The 21,596-nt window shown below is 46.0% G+C and overlaps 1 protein-coding gene across 1 annotated transcript; it reads left to right on the top strand.

The window, feature by feature from the left end:
* The first annotated feature begins 2,980 nt into the window (after positions 1 to 2,980).
* Positions 2,981 to 21,389, top strand: LOC138947933 (vitellogenin receptor-like). The gene is made up of 13 exons (XM_070319459.1): positions 2,981 to 2,999; positions 3,713 to 3,850; positions 5,195 to 5,332; positions 5,990 to 6,118; positions 6,284 to 6,489; positions 7,075 to 7,319; positions 7,950 to 8,159; positions 9,855 to 10,042; positions 11,208 to 11,315; positions 12,321 to 12,525; positions 13,249 to 13,491; positions 14,363 to 14,444; positions 20,892 to 21,389. Exons 1-13 carry the CDS (start codon positions 2,981 to 2,983, stop codon positions 21,021 to 21,023), a joined length of 2,043 nt encoding a protein of 680 aa, XP_070175560.1. The 3' UTR covers positions 21,024 to 21,389.
* The last annotated feature ends 207 nt before the right edge of the window (positions 21,390 to 21,596 follow it).

Raw genomic sequence — 21,596 nt, 5'->3', positions numbered from 1 at the left:
TCGCCGCGGATTTTCATTTCGCTCGATTAGCGATTACCGGTACTTTATTAGCTCTCTACTCAAGACTCGGCGCTTTTCTCTTTCTTTCGCGAATCTTCGTTTGTCATCAAGTCGTTGTGACAAGATAGCGTACAGAGAAACACCGGATGTATCAGGATCTCGCGCGCGCGAGATTTCGTTTTTTTGTGTCTTCCGATAGTTGGAGGAGCGAAAGCCGCCATGTTGTGTTTTCGTCTGCTCGAAATGTGCGCAAAAGTCGTAAATCATCCCAAAAAAGCTTATTCTGGGCGGGACAACATGTGTGTGTTGGTTAAAAATTGTGTGTGTGATATTTTTCTTCAAACTTTTTCACTTTTCTTCTTTGTTTCACTTGTTTATTCTCGGAGCCGATTTCGCCAAATACCGTACTTTCGTTTGCCTGGTTGTTTTGATTGATTGACACGATCTGATTATATTTTTTTCGACGGCGGCTAATATAGTGATGCGGCCTATACGTGGCTCGTCCCATACGTGGCTCGTCCCAATTTTTTTGTTAAAAGTCGGGGGTGCGGCTTATAAAACGGTGCGTCTTGTAATCCGTCAAATACGGTAGCTCTCCAACTGTCAAGCTGCAACTTGTTTATTTGTTTGTTTAACGCCCAGCCGACCACGAAAGGCCATATCAGGGCGGTGCTGCTTTGACATATAACGTGCGCCACACACAAGACAGAAGTCGCAGCACAGGCTTCATGTCTCACCCAGTCACATTATTCTGACACCGGACCAACCAGTCCTAGCACTAACCCCATAATCCCAGACGCCAGGTGGAGCAGCCACTAGATTGCCAATTTTAAAGTCTTAGGTATGACCCGGCCGGGGTTCGAACCCACGACCTCCCGATCACAGGGCGGACGCCTTACCACTAGGCCACCGTGCCGGTCAAGCTGCAACTCTTTCTTGTTTTCTCTTTGAGGTTGCTGTTCTACAGCCAGTGGGGCGATCATCCACAGATTGCGATGTGCAGAATGGATGGCTCTGATTGTAGAGCGCTTGTCGACCAGCGTTTGAAAAAGCCCAATCACTTGGTTTCCCACGGTGACCGCCTGTACTGGAGCGACCTCGACCTTGGTCACATCTCTTCTGTGTTCTTGAACAGCTCTGGCAGAACTGCACACGTGCAGTAAGTGTTGTTTTTGTCGTCCTCTTTCTTTAGCAGTGTTTTATAGCTCAACTCACAATATTCTGTTAAATCAGTGATAGTAGTTGTTACGCTCTGTGTGTGTGTGTGTGGTGTGTGGTGTGTGTGTGTGTGAAAAGTGATAACTGTGTCGTATTTAATTCAAGGATATCTGTGCAAGATTTCATAATCTGTGGTCTCTGAGGAGTCTTGGTCTTGCGAGAGTAGTGTTTGCATGTAACTTGCCTTTTCCCTTTTTTTTCCTACGCTATATTTGCTGACTATGTATTGCCTGTCACGTTGTCCTAGTAAGCAAATAAAATCTTCTGATATGTGTGTAAGCATACATATGATTATGTATGTGTACCTGTCTCTGTTTGTGAGTGTGTGCGTGAAAGTGTGTATGCATGTGTTTTGCACATGTCTGGGTGTGTTTCTGAAGCACCAAATAAACCTTTCATTTCTCTGATTTACATGTACACGTATCTGTGCAGAAACAAGTTTCCGCAGGAGTTTGCTGTGCATGACGTGCTGTTTTTCTGGGACAACACAACAAACAGTATTCAACTGGTTGAACCTACGCTGAAACAATACCTCACAGAGTACAATCACCTCGAAGGGCAGGTTATAGACCTGGCTGTGCTTTCACCAGTCACTGAAGGTATGAGTGAACATTCCTATCCTTTTTGATTTTGAGGATGAAAGTCGCTTGATTTGGTTTATTTCAGTGCTTGTTATTCTTTCAAGCGCCAGGACATTGGTTGGCTATTGTAGGAGCGCTTTTGTTCGTTTATTTCTCAGACGTTTTGGCACCATTTTTACACCTAGGCCAGTGAACGCTTTAGTACTTTTCCAAGAGTTATGTAATGAGATTCCAAGGTGAAATTACCATTGTTTCCCAGGTTATGTAAGACATGTTCTGCAATATGTCATGAGTTTTGTTTGGTTCAATTTTTGTGTGTGGCTTAGCTTTATACTCCAATTGGTGGCACTGGTGTTGTGTTATTTTCCAGTCCCTGATCTTCCGTGTGCAACATACAATGGTGGATGCACTGACATCTGTCTTTCCCTGCCCAACAAAGAGCATCGCTGCATGTGTCCCCTGGGGAAGACGCTGGACTCTGACCAGCAGACTTGTTACGGTATGGATATATTATTGCATTGTAGATACAATGGAACCCCTCTTTTAAGGACCCTCCTCCTCCCCCCCACCCCCCCAAGCAACCCTCCACCCCCAATTTAAGAATTCCTGCTTTTTAAGACGTTTACATTTTTGAAATATTTTCTGTTCATAAGCCCTGTAGGTTTAGCTCCTTCCTTTAGGACCTGGTTTTCTCAGATTTTTGGTCACTTAAAAGGCGGGTTCTACTGTATTTCCGGCACTACTTCTTCTTCTTCTGCGTTCGATGTATATTATCGTGGAAGCGTAGACAGCCGATTTTCTCCCCACGCCAAGTTGGCTGCTGTCTTCCATCTTCGGTGGTTGAGGTTCTTACTCAGGGTTGCCTCCTCCCCAAGAGTAGCTGCCTTGCTGGGCTGTCGAGTCCACTCTACCCGGGTTTGTTGTCGAAGTTTTCCTTCTCGTAGCCTTTGCCTTTCCCAAGGCGCACACAAGGCAGTGCGGGTTTTGAAATCGGAGTTGTCCTTCTCCTAGATGAGCGACTATCCAAGGTTGACGAGCCCCATCTGCCCGAAGCAGCTGGTTTTAAGGCGCCAGGGACGTCCCGCCTGCATCCCTTCTCCTGTTAGTCGAAGACAGGGCCCGCCACGTGAAGGCCAGGAGCTGGATTTGACTGTCAGAGGTGTTTGGAGACACGAAGCCATATGGAGCATTTCTTGGGAAGTAGGCGCTTATCTCTACTTCCACCCCGGCATAAGTCCTTGGGCCCCTTTCCGGCACTACAAAGCTCCAGAGATCAAGCTTGAGATCTCCAGATTACACGATTTTGCATCTTTTTCTCAAAAATTAGATTTGTTTAAGTTCTGTTTTTCACAAAAGGAGTTTGTTTTGATATCTGCAAATCCTTACCATTTTTGATGAATATAAATCAACCATGGCAAGGAAAGAAAAAGGCTTAGCTAAAATAGTGCTTTTATTGTTTGTGTTTTGGTGAATATATTTTCATTCTTATCTTGTTCTTGAAAATGACGGGCGCAGTGGCGTGGTGGTAAGACGTCGGCCTCCTAATCGGGAGGTCGTGAGTTCGAATCCCGGTCGCTGCCGCCTGGTGGGTTAAGAGTGGAGATTTTTCCGATCTCCCAGGTCAACTTATGTGCGGACCTGCTTGTGACTTAACCCCCTTCGTGTGTACACGCAAGCACAAGACCAAGTGCGCACGGAAAAGATCCTGTAAGCCATGTCGGAGTTCGGTGGGTTATGGAAACACGAAAATACCCAGCATGCCTACTCAACGAAAGCGGAGTGAGCTGACTATGCTCTTAGAGTATAGTGTGGGGAACCCAAATGGGCAAACGAGCTCACACGTAACCAGAAAAATTCGGGAACGCTGAAGAAGAAGAAGTTCTTGAAAATCACACTTCTTTTTTTCCGAGCAGGTGACCAACAGATCTGCTCATCAGACGATGAAGTGTACTGCAAGTCCTCTGAGACCTGCATACTGAAGAACAACCTCTGTAATGAACTTGTCACGTGCCAGACGCTGGCGACAGAAGTGATCTGCTTTGCCAATAACGGTAAGTCACTTTTATCGCTTGATTTTAAATATTAAAGGTGCACTCATATCTGTTTAACAATCACATATACAGCCAGGGTTTCATTTACTACTGCGTCCTGCGCCATTGGCGCACTACATCTAAAAATGTCCCATCACAATTCCCTTCAGCGCGTCAAAGGGCGCATTGAGATTACGTACCACACACACATACAGAGATAACACGATATAGCGGCTAATTCTCAAATTGCACCATTTTGCATCTTTGGTCAAAACGCGTACAGGCCTCTGGCGCTTCTTGCCTTCGACTATGTCCCATCGGAATTTGGTTGAAGGGAATAATTGTCCCATTGCCTTTTTCTCCCAGGCTAAACCCTGAACAGCCACAGATCTGTTCAGGGTTTCACATAGAATAAACTCATTCTTTCACTTGAACACATATAAAAAGTCAGCAGCCTGGTGTGTTCTGTGCAGAGTTGGAATGTTTTGCTGAATTAATTTTGCATGTTGATGCTGATGTCGGACTGGGTGGCCGAGTGGTAACGCACTTGCGCTTGGAAGCGAGAGGTTGCGAGTTCGACCCTGGGTCAGGGCGTTAGCAATTTTCTCCCCCCTTTCCTAACCTAGGTGGTGGGTTCAAGTGCTAGTCTTTCGGATGAGACGAAAAACCGAGGTCCCTTCGTGTACACTACATTGGGGTGTGCACGTTAAAGATCCCACGATTGACAAAAGGGTCTTTCCTGGCAAAATTGTACAGGCATAGATAAAAATGTCCACCAAAATACCCGTGTGACTTGGAATAATAGGCCGTGAAAAGTAGGATATGCGCCGAAATGGCTGCGATCTGCTGGCCGATGTGAACACGTGATGTATTGTGTAAAAAAAATTCCATCTCGCACGGCATAAATAAATCCCTGCGCCTTGAATATGTGCGCGATATAAATTGCATCGAATTTTTTTTTTTAAATCCCTGCGCTTAGAACTGTACCCACGGAATACGCGCGATATAAGCCTCATATTGATTGATTGATAAAGTCAATAGAAAATGTCCAATCTGCACAGAAAGCAGCCAAGTTGTACAATTTTGTGAGTTGACAGATGCTCTTATCTTTTGTACACATGGTTGCGTGAATATTTTTAGAAACTGTTTGCAGTAATAAAAAAACAAGGCCGGCTAAGCAAGGAAATATTAGATAGTTATTTAAACAATTTTGGTAATTTATTCCTGAAATTTTTTTCAAACAGTCGCTGACTTCTTCAGGACTTCTTTATCTTAAATTATTCAAACTTCAAAAATGCTAAAACAAATATTGCACCTTCAGATTTACTCCACTTGTGAACTTATTTGACAATCTTTTACCTGCAGATGCGGAGACAGTGCAAGCCGATGGGGAGTGCCCAGATGAAAGCTATTGTGAACACCTGTGTACCATGACGTCCGATGGACCTGTCTGCTCTTGCGACCCGGGGATGAGGATCACTTCCAATCTACGCGATTGTACAGGTGGGTGGTTGGTTCACCGAGACCCGGGTCTACTTCAGTTGTATGTCGTTTCTATATTTCCTTCCCTTTGTTTGTTTACATTTTTTTGTATTCTGGAGTAGCCTCCTCTGTCAGTTTGGGGTTGTGAGTCATAAAGTGTGAATCGTTAACCTGTGGTTCTTCTTTCCGTTCTGTCGTCCGTCTTCTTTTTTCTTCTGATTTTTGTGCATGAGAAAGACCCCAGTGGACAAAACATGTGTTTGGTTTTGTTTTGTTTCTCCTGTGCCTAACATTCCTCATAGCTGTTTGTTAACCCTTTACCACTTGAATCGCCCGGAGGAAGTGCCTTATGCGTTCCCTGAATCGCCCGAAATCGCCCAATACACACCTTGCGCACACTTTCACTTTCGCGATCAAACGGATGTAGAACTTAAGAACGGTGATGTACTTCCGGTTAACTTTGGTGGTTAGACCAACAACGTGCGATCAGAGTTTGTATAAACTATATTCTTCCATGTACTTTGATGCGATCAACAGATCTTGAACTAAGATTTTTCCAAATCGTCCAGGAATCAGATAAGGATAGCTTGACTTTGGGTCAAGTGGTAAAGGGTTAATGAGACAATATTTGCGAAGGTTGTTCCTGTTAACATTTTCTCTCACGGATTTTGTTTGCAGACATTGACGAATGCGCATCGAGCAACGGAGAGTGTAGCCAGAGGTGTCACAATACCAAGGGGAGTTACTACTGTACCTGTGTGCATGGGTTCAGTCTGATCGCAGACAAAACAACCTGTCACGCCAAAGGTAGGTGACTTGGCAGGTGCCAGAACAGACCCACTTGGTTTTTTGTTATTATACTGTTTGAACTGCAAAAAATAGACAGCCTCATTTTCTTCGTTGCAGAAAAAACATTTTTTTCAGACTATGTTGCAACCTGTATTAAAATTTGTTCATCCTTGTATTCTCCAGATCATCAGCGAGCGTACCTGATGGTGTCCACAGAGAGAGGTATTTACAAGGTGCAGATGGATGGAGAGAAGAACAGAGCGCTCGTCTTCAGCTCCGTTCCTCCGCGATGCTTCGACGTCTTCCCTCTCAAGAAGGTGGACACTTACAGTGAAAGCTCTGGTGTGCCTAATTTTGAGGACGACATGTTCGTTTACGTATCACCATCGGTGAGTTAAAGGTCTTCTTCTTACACAATAAGTATTATGTACAATGGAACCCCCTGTCATAACAGATCAGGACGGGCGCTGTGGCGGGGGTGGTTAGACGTCAGCCTCTTATGGGGGTATCCACAGTAATTTGATCGTTATATTGCTCCTCAATAATCTGATGTCTTTCCTCTTTAGGAAGACATGTTGGTTTATGCATCGGCATCAGTGAGTCATTGTTCTTAGACAACACTTTATTTTTTTTAGTGTAATTGTTTTTGTTGCCATTAAGCATACCCTCACTGAACTCTTGCAAAGCCAATAGACGAATTCAAAAAAAACCTTGAGTTTGTATACGTTGTGAAAGAGTGAATACCCTTGCTTTTAGGACGAACATTGGAGGGGGCAATTAATTCATCACTAGCGAGGGGTGTGTCTGAAACACAGACAGGAATAAACAAGGGTATACACTCGTTCACAACCCATGCAAACCCGAGTTATTTCCGAAAATCGTCTATTGGTACAGAGTAGGTGACTTTCATCAACTGTATGTGCTAAGCTGTGCAGAATACTAAAGACAAACTCCAAATATTTTGTATTTTTCAGAGTGACAATGAATTGCACAGCATCATTCACAAGGAGGGAAGAGGCGCGCCCATTCTTCGCAAGGTCATGAAAATGCAAATCAGGGAAATTCGAGTGGACTCAGTGACGAGGAACATTTACTTGATTAGCCGCAGTGGAGATTTCTATGACATGACTGTCTGCAACGAGGACGTCGACAACTGCATCAAGATCTTCTCTAGTGTTCACTGGGAACCGTCAGGCTTAATCTTTCATCAGGCCAGAGGGTGAGTGCAGAAGAAAACTCATCCCAAAAGTGTTTTTATCTTCTTTTCAGTGATAGGCATAGCTCAAGATAGAAAATTTAGAACTTTGTGCCAAAATAATGGGCAGGAAGAGGGAATGAAGCAGCTCTTCACGATTTTAAGCAGATGCCTTAAGAAAACTCATCCCAAAAAGACCTTTTTATCTTCTTTTCAGTCTATAGGCATAGCTCAAGTTAGAAACTTCAAAACTTAGTGCAAATATATTGGGGTAGGGGGCCGGGGCTTTACACGGTCTTAAGCAGACGCTTCATTTTACATTTACAATGTTTTTCCCCTGAAACTGCAACATGGATTGGCACTAAAAAAATGTACATGCATAAAATTTTTAAGACGAAAAACAAAACAAAACAAGACACCATGACAATCATTGACAACTAGTACTTAATTGCCCAAAAGACAGGCAAAACAGCTCAAACAGGAAAACATTGTTCAGTTTGGCAGGGTAGCCAGTCAAACCAAGAGACAAGAACAGTGATCTTTCGACTGCCCATTGAATTTTTTTTGCAGATTATCGAATAACAGGAACATTGATTAAATGAACCAATGACTCAGATCAAGTCGTGTTAATCCGCCGTCCCTCTGTGTTAACAGGCGGATGTACTGGGTGGACACGGAACATAACGCTATCGACCAAGCCTACATGAACGGCAAGCTTTTTAGCAGAGTTATGACCGGAGTGAAAACCAGGCATCACCTTTTGACCCTCGACGTTGTGCGTGAGCGATTCTACTGGGTGGAGTCTTGGCAACCTGGTTCCCACTCCACCACCATTCAGACAGCCGAACTGGATGGAACAGACAGGTAAATTGTTGAAAAAATTCCAGCTTTGTGCTCAACTTACTAGTGTCCAACCCCATGGGATAAGACCACCCCTCACTTACTACAGTGTCCATATAAGACCATCCCCCACTTACTACAGTGTCCATATAAGACCATCCCCCACTTACTACAGTGTCCATATAAGACCATCCCCCACTTACTACAGTGTCCATATAAGACCATCCCCCACTTACTACAGTGTCCATATAAGACCATCCCCCACTTTCTACAGTGTCCATATAAAACCATTCCCCACTTACTACAGTGTCCTATAAGATCATCCCCCACTTACTACAGTGTCCATATAAGACAATCCCCCACTTACTACAGTGTCCATATAAGACCATCCCCCACTTACTACAGTGTCCATATAAGACCATCCCCCATTTACTAGTGTCCATAGAAGACCATCCCCCACTTACTACAGTGTTCATATAAGACCATCCCCCACTTTCTACAGTGTCCATATAAGACCATCCCCCACTTACTACAGTGTCCATATAAGACCATCCCCCACTTACTACAGTGTCCATATAAGACCATCCCCCACTTACTACAGTGTCCATATAAGACCATCCCCCGCTTACTACAGTGTCCATATAAGACCATCCCCCACTTACTACAGTGTCCATATAAGACCATCCCCCACTTACTACAGTGTCCATATAAGACCATCCCCCCACTTACTACAGTGTCCATATAAGACCATCCTCCACTTACTACAGTGTCCATATAAGACCATCCCCCACTTACTAGTGTCCATATAAGACCATCCCCCACTTACTACAGTGTCCATATAAGACCATCCCCCACTTACTACAGTGTCCATATAATACCACCCCCCATTTACTAGTGTCCATATAAGACCATCCCCCACTTTCTACAGTGTCCATATAAGACCATCCCCCACTTACTACAGTGTCCATATAAGACCAACCCCCACTTTCTACAGTGTCCATATAAAACCATCCCCCACTTTCTACAGTGTCCATATAAAACCATCCCCCACTTACTACAGTGTCCATATAAGACCATCCCCCATTTACTAGTGTCCATATAAAACCATCCCCCACTTACTACAGTGTCCATATAAGACCACCCCTCACTTACTACAGTGTCCATATAAGACCATTCCCCACTTACTACAGTGTCCATATGACCATCCCCCATTTACTAGTGTCCATATAAGACCATCCCCCACTTACTACAGTGTCCAACCCCAAGGGATAAGACAATCTCTCCATTTGGACACATACAACAAATCAACAACACCCTGTCTGCTTCCTGTGATGAGTTGGCCTTTTTGTTTTGATTTAAAGTTAATTCATGCAAAAATTCCCAGAGAGCACACGAGCTGTTGATTTTTGGAATGTGACCAAGTGGAGGGATGGCCTTATCCCATGTAGACACCTGGCCAGATCTGAGACGGTGAGCTGAACAGTTTTAACAAGGACTTTAATTACCTCGATTACCTCAGTGAATACCTCGCCGGCGTCTTGCATGTGAGATTCGTTGACGATTTTCAGATAAGTTCATTGTCTGTCTTGTCTGCTTAAAAGACCACTGGGTCGACGTACTGTAAATGTTTTGTTTTGTCAATAATTAAACATTCACAACAATTCTTGTTTTTTGATTCGGAGTGTGCCTTTTAAAAAACCTTTGCTACTTTATTTACAGGTACACGCTGGAAAGATTCCCACTGCAGCATTTCCATGCCATGGACATCTACGAAGGCTATTTGTACCTGACGGGGGGCCATGTGGTACACAAAGTCTCAAGCTTCTCGTCCCGCCCAGTCCTGGCGGAGATGCATTCCATGGAATCTGACATTGAGGATGTTCGAGTGGTGCACACAGCTCCCAACAGTAAGTCAACGCTCAAGGTCAGGGTCAGCACGAATGGGAAGAGTTTGATGCAGTGACCCACATACACTGGAACTCCCCTTTTGGGAAAATCGGGTTTTGAAAAGGAGGAGTCTTAAGATGGGGCTAATGAGTCTTAAGATGGGGCTAATGAGTCTTAAGATGGGGCTAATGAGTCTTAAGATGGGGCTAATGAGTCTTAAGATGGGGCTAATGAGTCTTAAGATGGGGCTAATGAGTCTTAAGATGGGGCTAATGAGTCTTAAGATGGGGCTAATGAGTCTGAAGATGGGGCTAATGAGTCTGAAGATGGGGCTAATGAGTCTTAAGATGGGGCTAATGAGTCTTAAGATGAGGCTAAGTTTACAGAGGTTATGATAGAAATCTGAAAACGATGTCTTGGGGGTACCCTCATTTGAGCAGCAGTTACACGACCCCGGCTAAAGAAATCTTTGATCTGAAAAGTGAGCCAGGGAGCCAAGTTAAGTGCCTCTGACGGCATAGAACGTTTGAATAAAATTGTGGTGTGCGAACAATTTCGCAATCCTTTAATTTGCAGAATTTTGTTAGATGCAGTAGCTCCTGTTGTCCACATGGTTTGCTGTTTAAGGTAGAATTGATTAGTTCTCATTTTCACTTGCACTTTGGTTTCCAGTGAGAGGCAGATGTGGAAGGCAGATGTGGAACAGTTGTTTCCCCTCATTTAGCAAATTATTTTTTTTTTAAAGTTGAATGATCTTAAATGCACATGCACAGTTGTCGTGGAATTTTGGCGTACCTTGTTTTAAACAGCTTATCAGGAGAAGGACAAAACTGATTATTGTTATTATGAAATAGTTTTTTATATTTGTTCCTGGTATGGATAGATGAAAAGAAGAATAAATCATGCATTGTCAATCGTTTTTAAGAGAATATTTCTCGTGCACAAAAACATCAATCACCAAGAATCAAGTTACCTCAAAATTCCACGACTACATCGATATGAGGGATTACAAGAGTAATGTATATGCTATTTCTCTTGTTTTTTTGTGATTAAGGGATTTCAGGGCAGTTGTTATGCTGTTTTGATGCAGACTAAGTACAAATCTACATTTAATCAAGGCCCACAGATTGACTAGATGTACTGATTTGGCTTTACTTGACTGGTTTCATTTTGTTTTCTCTGCAGTTGAAAACCCATGTACTTCCACACCATGTCCGTTTCTTTGCGTTCTGGGTCAGTATGGAGCTGTCTGTCCGTGTCCAAACAAGTCTGCAACGGAATGCGAAACGTCTGGTATAGCGACTTTACGTTTTTCTCTTTGTGTGAAGTTACATTGTCATCAGGTTTGGTTTATACTGGTGATATCAGGAGTTTTGTGCATGTGAGTTTGTGTGTAGTGTCTATGTGCATTTAGTGAGTTTGGTTGTTGTTGTTTTTTAATCAAAGTTGAAAAATTCTATCCCTGACTGTTTTTTTTATTGATTTATAACTCATGTTTATTTATTTTTTCTTGTTTTTAGAATATAACTTATGTTCCTTTCGCTTGATGCCAGTATTGAACTTGTAAGGTTTTTTTCCCCTTATAATATTTTGTTCATGTATTTTTACTGTTATACTTGATCTTATGACACTTGCCCTGCAGAATTCCTTGGAGATGGTTTTCTGGGTTCTCACAGTTTACTCCAAGGGGAGGGTTCTGTAAGCATTTGCTAAAGGCCTGGCTGCACTTGCGTTATGCACTCGGCCACACTCGTGTTGTGCTGTATCATTCTCTGGAACAGCGCTGTGATCATGGCCTTATGTTAAAATCATAGACATTGCATATTCTATTACGGCGGGTGACACTGTTTGGAAAATCACAGGAGGCGAGAGTATGACGCCCCCACCCCCTCCCCCCAACCCTCCCGCTTGCGCTTGTTTGGCTTTTGATTTCAAAGATGGCTGGCATTGATTCACTTTTTTTTTTTTTTACACATTTACAAACTTATTGTCTTCTATAGAAGCACTGTGGAACACATCATTTAAGTTGTTCTTCAAGAACAAGAATGCTGTCTTTTCAAAGAAATTTCATGTGGAATAAGGAGCCAAGTTGAACTGCACTACCGAAACAACAAAACAAAAATCATGCGTGTGGCCGCTTGGCAAAAACCTGCTCTACTTAAAATTGTGAAAGGTAATGCGTAAGCCGTGAAACATAGTCCCAAGTGCGGTCTGACCTTAAGGGGTTCCTCTCAAATTGCACGAGAAAGATTGGCAGTGTAACAGCCACAAAATGACTTTCTTCCTCTGTGCCAATAGCCTTCCACACAGATATCAACACAAATGTCAGACCCACCCCTCGACCTTTGTTGGACGAAGGAATCGTCAGCAGTCGGCCGTACACAGTCACACCAAAGACGATGCGAGGGGACAGCACTCGTAGGAAAGGTCGCCGTGACCCCTGCGAGGGTTATTGTCTGAATGGAGGAACCTGTTACCCTTTTGGTGCCATAGCGTTATGCACGTAAGTTCAGACTGTTACATGAATTAAAGTTTTTTTGTAAATTTTAAAGCCCCACCTGAAGAGTTTCTGTCAGCCTGTCAACCTGCTACGGTCACATTTTTACTGCTATGACTGAGACAAATTAAACTCGTTCTAAACTCAGAAAAAGAAAGATTGCAGTACTTTCTGTACTTCAAGCTGAAACATTCATGACTGTGAACAAACTTTAATGTACAGCTTAACCTGCCCTGGCGACCACCTCTCGAAAGCGACCACATACCCACAACGACCACTCGGAAAGATCCCAGACGAGTTTTTCTTCTCTATTATTCACCTTTCCATAGCGACCAACTGTCTTTAATGACAACTATTGGTCGATGTTTTAGGTGGTCGTTATAGACAGGTGTGACTGTATCAACGTTTTTATTTTCTAATTGCAAGAAGTCTTTCGGTTTAAACAAAACTTTATTCTTTTTTTTTTTATCGTGACATATACTTCTTCTTCTGCGTTCGTGGGCTGAAACTCCTGTGTACACTCGTGGGTTTTTTTGCACGAGTGGAATTTTACGTGTATGACCGTTTTTTACCCCGCCATTTAGGCAGCCATAAGCCGTTTTCGGAGGAGTGACATATACAATATCTGGCATTTAGGATTCTCACTCAAGTATAGTGCTTATGGAAGTCTTTCAATACAGAAAGGACTGCAACACCTCTCGCAATCATTAAATTTCCTCCCTGTTTCAGGTGTGCCCAGTGGTATGGCGGGTATCGCTGCAGCATTGAAACCAAACCTGACACCACTGTCGTGCTTGAGCATAGATTAAGTTCAACAGAAAACAGTAGCAACGTCAGTCTGCCAACTCCAGGTCAAGAATCCAGCGGAACAAGCAGCGGCACTGTTGCTGGCGTCATTATCGGAGTGTTGGTGATGGTCGCTTTGATTATCGTTGGACTTTTCATCTTCTGGAAAAAATTCAGATGCATCATGTAGGTTGCTTTTTTTGTGGTGTATATTTGAGAGAGAGAGAGAGAAAGTTAGAGCTGGATTTGTATTCAGTTGGCCGCTGTCAGCGTGAGTTCGATCCCAGGTTCGGCGGAAATTTATTTCACAGTCAACTTTGTGTGCAGACTCTCTTCGGTGTCCGAACCTCCCCCCGTGTACACTACATTGGGTGTGCACGTTAAAGATCCCACGATTGACAAAAGGGTCTTTCCTGGCAAAATTGCTTAGGCACAGTTAATAATTGTCTACCTATACCTGTGTGACTTGGAATAATAGGCCGTGAAAGGTAAATATGCGCCGAAATGGCTGCAATCTACTGGCCGTATAAAATTTCATCTCGCACGGCATCACTGCAGAGCGCCTAGAACTGTACCCACGGAATATGCGCGATATAAGACTCATTGATTGATTGAGAGAGAGAAAGTTAGAGAGTGAGAAAGTTAGAGAGAGTGAGAAAGTTAGAGACAGATGGGGGAAGCGGGGAGAGAGAGAGGTTGTGTGTTTGAGAATGATCATTTGATGCGCATAGTGCTTTTAGTTATGCGCTATAGAAATCTCCTTAATAAATAAATGCTGGTCTGTAAGAATATCCTTTGTATTGTGTAGTTGAGGGTGGAGTTGAAAATGAAATGGTTACATTTGTAATAGTGTGTACATACATTCTTCACCCAGAAGCAAAACATATTTCATGAAATGAACATCAACAATGAGTATAGTATTTAAAAGGGAAGCTATTCAATGCCTTCAGCAACTTGAATTGCAGTGCTCTCCAAGTTGTGCTTGCTTCAATCACCGTCATTTGTTCTTTATTTCATGTGATTTATTTTTACTACTTGACATTTTGATGTGTTTCAGCGCTGGTAGAAGATTGGGAGGTGTTGGATACAGCGTGAGAGATGATCAAACCGCCCTCGTGCCGCCTAGGACTGTGACTGAAGTGAGCAGAGAGTGTGAGAAAAATTAGTTTAATGATATATGATACCGATACATGCACAGCCTGGCCGTGACCCTATGATTAATTGTATACTACCGATATATTGAAATCACTGATTCAAACTTTGTCCTCAACATTCTTTGTCACTTCCTTTAAAGACATGCAGAAAAAGTGACAGAATTTTTATGTGATGCCATTATTCACATTATGACGTCTTTTCAAGCTTTGTTTGGCTTCTGACATGAGATATTTCACTTCGAAAGACAGGGTCAAAAAGTGACATCTTGGTTCTTTTTAATTGATACATCTCTTTAAACTTATGGGACCTTATCACAATCAGCGCAACTAAACCATCGAAGAATTGTTTCTGCAGCGTCAATTATCAAAATGTTTCATAAATCAACCATTTAATATCATATTCTTACTCCGAATCACATTAGCATTGAGTCACCTGAGATGCTTATCACTGAAAAACGCTTACCCGGCTAAAGAATTTAAAGGGAAGCAACCCCATCACCAAAACGAAAGTGAAAGTAGCTTTGGTAATGGGCCAGTACACCGGGAGTTACCTCCCATACGGGTGTATGCCACGTCACTTCCTCTAGGAACACGTGCCTATTATCATACGTCTTTTTCACCTCGGAGAGGACGGTTCACTTTTTGACGCTCTGTGGCTGACCTTGTGTGTTTGAGTGACACCCGCCGGCCACGTTACCCAGCTTGTCTGCTCGCCTTGCCTACAGTTTGGTGAGCTCGTTCCCGTTTGTTGTTGGTTGTTTGCGCTGTTTCGTTACTGTACGTTGTCCGTTTTTTACGGACTTGTGTGTCAGTGACTTGCGTGTTTCGCCATTTTGTTGTGTGAGTTAGTTAGCTAACTCGTGTGACTTTGCTAGTAGCTCTGCGTGCCCTCTTTCTGTTTGGGCAAGTGTAGCTTTAGTATTTTGTTGACGCGTAAGCGTGTGTGTTTACTGTGTTTTCAGTCGTTTTGACTTACGTTTCAGTAAATCTTTTTACTTTGCCACGTGTTGTTGACGTTTGTGTCAGTGTCTTGCGTGTCGCCATTGTGTTGTGTGAGTTAGTTTTCTAGCTCGTGTGACTTTGTTTGTAGCTCTCCGTGCCTCTGCTTGTGGGGCAAGTTTAGCTATAGTATTTTGTTAACGCATCAGTGCGTGTGTTTACTGAATTTTCCAGTCGTTTAGACTTATGTTTCAGTAAATTTTTTCGCGTTGCCACGTGTTGTTGTCAACATGTCTGATTCAGACAAGCGCCGTGGCAAGTCGGACCCCAAGGGGAAAATTAAGGCTAAGTCTTCCTCTTCCAAAGCAACGTTACTTGTTACAGACCAAGAGCGTAACACTTTGTTGGCTGTACCAATTTCGGCGCCTAGCGCTGTTACTACTTCTGCTTCTTTTGCGGCGCCTAGCGCTACTGTTACTTCTGCACCTGTCTCTACATCGGAGACTTCGTCTTCTTTGTTAGCACCTGGACAAGGTGCGTTGGTTTCCTCTCTGTTAAAGTCACTGGTTCCAGAAATCCGCAGCTTGGTGCAGGCAGAATTTCAGCGTTCCGTCGCCAGCAGTTCGGCGTTTCCGGCATCTGGCAGTGACGTCCGGGCATTGGCTTCCGTGTCTTTGTCCTCCACTTCCGGCTTGGAGCAGCGTCCTCCCTCTTCAGCGTCGGTTGGTAAGCAGAGCTGGTCCGATAGCCCTCGTGAGGCGCCTGGACGTTCTCCTTCGGGGGACAGCTCTTTCGCATCGGGTCACGACCGATACCTTGCTGATCTTTCATTTCCGGCGATAACCTACGAGGCCCCGGACTTGTTCGAACAGCGGCGGCAGTCGGTTTCGACTGCCGCATTTCCGGCACTTGCCGGAAGTGATGATCCGTCCGCTCCGGCACGCTACGGCGGTCGCGGCAGGATGGAGTATTCACTGACTTCCGGTCCTTCCGGATCGCGAAGTCAACCAGTGCAGTCTTCACTTCCGCATTTTGCGGTTCCGTTGACTACACTTCCGGTTTCGGCCGGAAACGCTTCTTCCTCTTCTGGTGGTTCCTTCCGGATACCAGATAGTGGATTACAGCGTGCGCCTTCCGGCTTTCAAGCGCCTAGGCTTGAGCAGGCATCACTCCACTCAGTCGGGGGAGTGACGTCAGCTCATCCAGCTCCGGTTTTTGCGGATGGTCGTCCTGCTTACCCTTTACCTTCACAGGGTTTTGGGCGGCAGGATGACGTTAGTGCTCAGGCTTTTCCGGTTTCCGGTTTGCCAGGGCATGCTTCTGCTTCCGGAACTGGTGACTTCGGTCATGGTTCCACGTGTGACTATTCTGATGCTCCATCAGTGGTCAGCGAGGAGTCGCGGGGCGTGTTTCCGTCGAAGCTCAAGTCTGTTCTTGACGTCGCGGCGGAAGTAACGTCTCGTTATTTTCCTGAAGGGGTGGTGGCTGCGGACTCTTCCGCATCATTCGTTCCTTCTGCCATGGCGGACTTCCGGCCGGCACAGGAGGATGTTTCTTCCTTCCGGTTCGCCGAGTCTCCGTCAGTGGCTTACCAACTTTCGCATTCACTGGTTCGTCCAGCACATGCGGGGAGTGGTATTCGGCCAGTGCCTGTTCCGTTACTGCTTCCTTTTGGTCCAGTTCCGGAATCAGCTCAGCAGTGGGTGGCTTCAGCTGCCCAAGCCTCTTCCTTCGTGCCTACGGCCAATAGGAAGCTTGGCATGCCCAATCAGAGCCAGAATTGGCTGGCGTCTTTTGCACTCCCTAGGGCTACCCTTCCGGTTTCCCGGGAATTGCTGCCTCTTCTGACTAAACCGATCAAGCGTGATTCGGTTTTGCCGGTTTCCGAGGCTTCCCTCCTCTCTGCTGAGGAGGTTGGACGTCGGCAGATCGAACTGTCCTCCATTGCGGAGACTCTCGTTCGGGCTCTGTCTCGGGCATTGACCGATTCGCTAGTTCCTTTCACTCTCAGTGAAGAACAGAATGCGGACGATGTCTCTGCGCTTTTGACCGCATTGGCCAAGGTCAATGAGGAACAATTGCGTCTTTCCTCCCTGCAGTACACCCAAGCGGTACTCTGCAGGAGGGATCTCTTCCTCTCGCAGTCCCAATTCACGGAGCTGGCTACTAGGGAGACCTTGAGAGTCTCCCCGGTCTCAGAGGAGTCTCTCTTCTGTCCGCTGGCACTGGATGCCAGACAGAAGGAGATTCAGTCAAACAAGGACAGTCAGTTCCTTGACTACACTCTGAAGGGGGTGAAACAGTCTCAGCCTTCTAAACAGAAGCAGGCTCAGACATCGTCTAACCCCAAGCCAGCTCAGAAGCGGCAGGCTTCGCCGGCCGCTCGTGGTGGGAAGAAGAGGACGGCATCGGGGAGGGGGCGTGGCGGCTCTGGAAGTAAGCCACACCCCCAATGAAGCGCTCCCGATCTCACCTCCCTCCCGCCCTCCACCTTGGTGATGGCGGGAGGCCCCTCCCGGGCACTTTCTCGTTGGATGTCGGTAGTAGACAGCCAATGGATTGTGGGAGTGGTGAGTTCGGGCTTCCGTCTACTCTGGCGGGAGGAAAAGGCGCCTCTTACCCGAGTGCCTCCGCGGTTCAAGCCCCCCTTCTCGCAGGAAGCACGTTCCGTCTTGCAGTCGGAAATTGCCTCCCTGGAGCAGAAGGGCGCGGTGGAGAGAGTTCGGGTCCACAGCTCCCTGGGATTTTACGGGCGTCTGGTCGCTGTTCCCAAAGCATCAGGAGGATGGCGTCCCGTGTTGGATTTATCTCTCCTCAATACTTTCTTGAGGGAGATAAAATTCAAGATGGAGACGCCAGCCTCTGTCCGAGACTCTCTCCGCCCAGGAGACTGGGTGACCTCGATCGATCTCACGGACGCATACTTTCACATTCTTATGCATCCGACCGACCGGAAATGGCTTCGTTTCCGGTGGGGAGATCAGATCTACCAGTTTCGCGCACTCCCTTTCGGGCTGTCTCTCGCACCGTGGATTTTCACCATGGTGGTGAGACAGGTCTGTGCACTGGTGAGGTCCCAGGGTATCCGTCTGCGGGCTTATCTGGACGACTGGCTCATCATGAACCAGTCCCAGAACGGCTGTTCGCAGGATACCCTGACGGTTCTTCGAGAATCCAACTGGTTGGGGTTCTCGATCAACCGGGTAAAGTCGGAGCTGACCCCGTCACAGACATTCACTTATCTGGGGATGTCTTTCGACACGGTCGCTTGGACTGTCCAGCCTTCTCAGAGAAGGGTGGACAAGCTCCAAGCTCAGATTCGCTCCACTTTACCTCTCCTGATGGCTTCCATCCGCTCGCTCGCCTCCATCTTGGGGCAGATGGAGTCTATGGCTCTTCTGGTTTCACTGGGCCGGGTCCACAAATGTCCGCTTCAGTTCGCGCTGAAGCCGTTTGTGGACTCTCCTCTGGTGGACTGGGACGCCCTCATCCCTTTGCAGGGATGGTTCCAGTCTGCGACCCTTCCGTGGTTGCACACGGAGTGGGTCTGCAGAGGTGTTCCGATCGTCGTGCCCCTCCCCGACCTGGACCTCTTTACAGATGCGTCCAGGGAGGGTTGGGGGGCACATACAGATCTTCAGACTCCTCCCTTTCCGTTACTCAGCCGAGTAATCCGGAAAGCGGAGATGGAGGAGCCGGCCCTTCTTCTTCTGGTCGCTCCTCTGTGGCCGTCGCAGGTCTGGTTCCCAGATCTTCTTCGGCTTGCCCAAGGGCCCCCCATTCCTCTCGCACTCGTGCGAGGGGAACTAGTGCAGCCCCGAACAGGCATTCCACACGAGGAGCCCAGTCTTCTGAAGCTTCACGTGTGGAAGTTGTTCGGGACTCGCTGAAGCGCTCTGGGGCGTCGTCTTTGACTCTGGACTTGGTGGCTCGCTCGCATAGAGCGTCCACCTCTTCAGTTTATGCTTCCCACTGGAAGGCATGGACTGCCTGGTGTTCAGCTAGAGGGGTGAGTTCGGTGGCTCCGCGCTCTATTCAGGTCGCTAACCACCTCTCTTTCATGTCTTCACAGGGCGCCTCAGTCTCCTCGTTGAGGGTCCGGCGCTCCGCTATCTCGGCGACTCTTCAGCAGATTGGTCGTTCTGTTCGAGTCCGGGGCGTTATAGCTGCAGTCATTAAAGGGGCTGCTCTTAAGGAAGCTAAAGCTCGTTTGCCCGCTCCCAAGTGGGACTTGTTTTTAATCCTGGAATTCCTTCGTTCTGCGGATTTTGAGCCTTTAAGCGAGGCCAGTCTGTTCAATGTCACTCGCAAAGCGCTGTTTCTCCTTTTGTTGGCTACGGCCCGACGGGGTAGCGAGGTCCACGCCCTGTCGGGTCAGCCTGGAGATATCTCCTTTGAGCCGGACGGTTCCGCATCTTTGCGTTTCCGGCCTGATTTCCTGGCCAAGAATCAGTCTCCGGGGCAGGCCTCTCCGCTGGTTAGAGTTAAGGCTCTGACCAGCGCGTTGGCCCCGGGTGACCCCGATTCGGTCAATTGCCCTGTGAGGGCACTTCGTCTGTACTTAGCCCGGACTCAGCCGATTCGGTCTAGTTCTCAGAAGTTGTTGTTTATCTCTCTCCTTACTAGGCGCGAGAAAGATTTGTCGAAGGTAACGTTGGCCCGGTGGGTGTCCTCGCTCATCAAGCAGGCTTATGAGTGGAGGCGCACAAAGAGGGGGGGGGGTTATGCCCTCCTTGCCACTTGACTCGGCCCGAGCCCATGAGACGAGGGCGTGGGCATCCTCTCTGGCAGTTCTGCGCTCCAGACGTCTAGAGGAGGTGCTGACAACTGCGTATTGGCGTTCCGAAGATGTTTTCATAAACTTTTATCTTCGGGACGTCACAGCTCTTCGACAGGATGGCTCCAGAGGCCTTCCAGCGCTCATAGCAGCAGGCCAGTTCCTGTCCAGAACTTGATGGTGAGTTTTGATTCATTTCTAGCCCACCGCCTTGTTGATGTTATCTGCTAATGTGATTCGGAGTAAGAATATGATATTAAATGGAAAATTTCCTAAATAAATTATCATTTAATTAATATACTTACCCGAATCACATACTGTATTCCCTCCCACCTGCCCCGCTTATGGTTTTAAGATTTTTTAAAGCCGTATGATAATAGGCACGTGTTCCTAGAGGAAGTGACGTGGCATACACCCGTATGGGAGGTAACTCCCGGTGTACTGGCCCATTACCAAAGCTACTTTCACTTTCGTTTTGGTGATGGGGTTGCTTCCCTTTAAATTCTTTAGCCGGGTAAGCGTTTTTCAGTGATAAGCATCTCAGGTGACTCAATGCTAATGTGATTCGGGTAAGTATATTAATTAAATGATAATTTATTTAGGAAATTTTCCATTTTTGTGTGTTTAGATTCACTAAAGATTTAAACTTAGCCCTGCCGTCGTATCCTCGTCTTGGTTGCAGACTCAATGAGTGGGTTCATTTTCTCTTCCTACAGGAGTACCATTACCGCAAGTGGGATCTGGACGGCAACCTGTTGGATTCCTCCAGTAGCTCCAGCGACTCGGCTGTGTACAGCAACGGCAACAGCCCTGCCACCATCTTCCGCCCTACTAGTAGCAGTAGCTAAAGGGAAAAGAGAGATACATGGGTGGGATTCTTCCGGTATATTCCGGAAATCCGGATTCGTAATGTCTGTGGCGACGTTTTTTTGGTTGTTAATTATACAAATCCTTCAGCGTCTGGGGGCCCCCAGACCCCCCACCCCTTAAAATTCTTCAGGATTCATGACATTTTTCATTCCCACCCATGGAGATACTCGGAAGGAATTGCTGCAGTGACTTTATGCATGTTTGCCTTGAAGGAATACAGTGGTGTTAGCGAGATTGAAATTTGAATACAGATGGATGAATTTGAATAAGGGTGACTGAATTTGAATAAAGATGGATGAATTTGAATAAGGGCGACTGAATTTGGGAAAAAAGGCTGAATTCGAGTATGGGCGACTGAATTTGAGAAAAGATGACTCAATTTAGATGCCTGAATGAAGATGCCAGTTGTTTGAAATGGGCACTACTGAAGTAAACTGGTCTTAAAAATCAGCCATTTACTTGATGAGATGTGCTGATACCATTGTTTTCCTTCTGGAAAATTTGCTAATTTAAGTTCATTGGCTCACTTTGAGCAATTACTGATACTCCGA

Source organism: Littorina saxatilis, linkage group LG15, assembly GCF_037325665.1.
Source record: "Littorina saxatilis isolate snail1 linkage group LG15, US_GU_Lsax_2.0, whole genome shotgun sequence".
NCBI classification, from domain to species: Eukaryota; Metazoa; Mollusca; class Gastropoda; order Littorinimorpha; family Littorinidae; genus Littorina; species Littorina saxatilis.
Note: the sequence above shows the minus strand (reverse complement) of the source record. Positions and strands in the feature narration are given on the sequence as shown.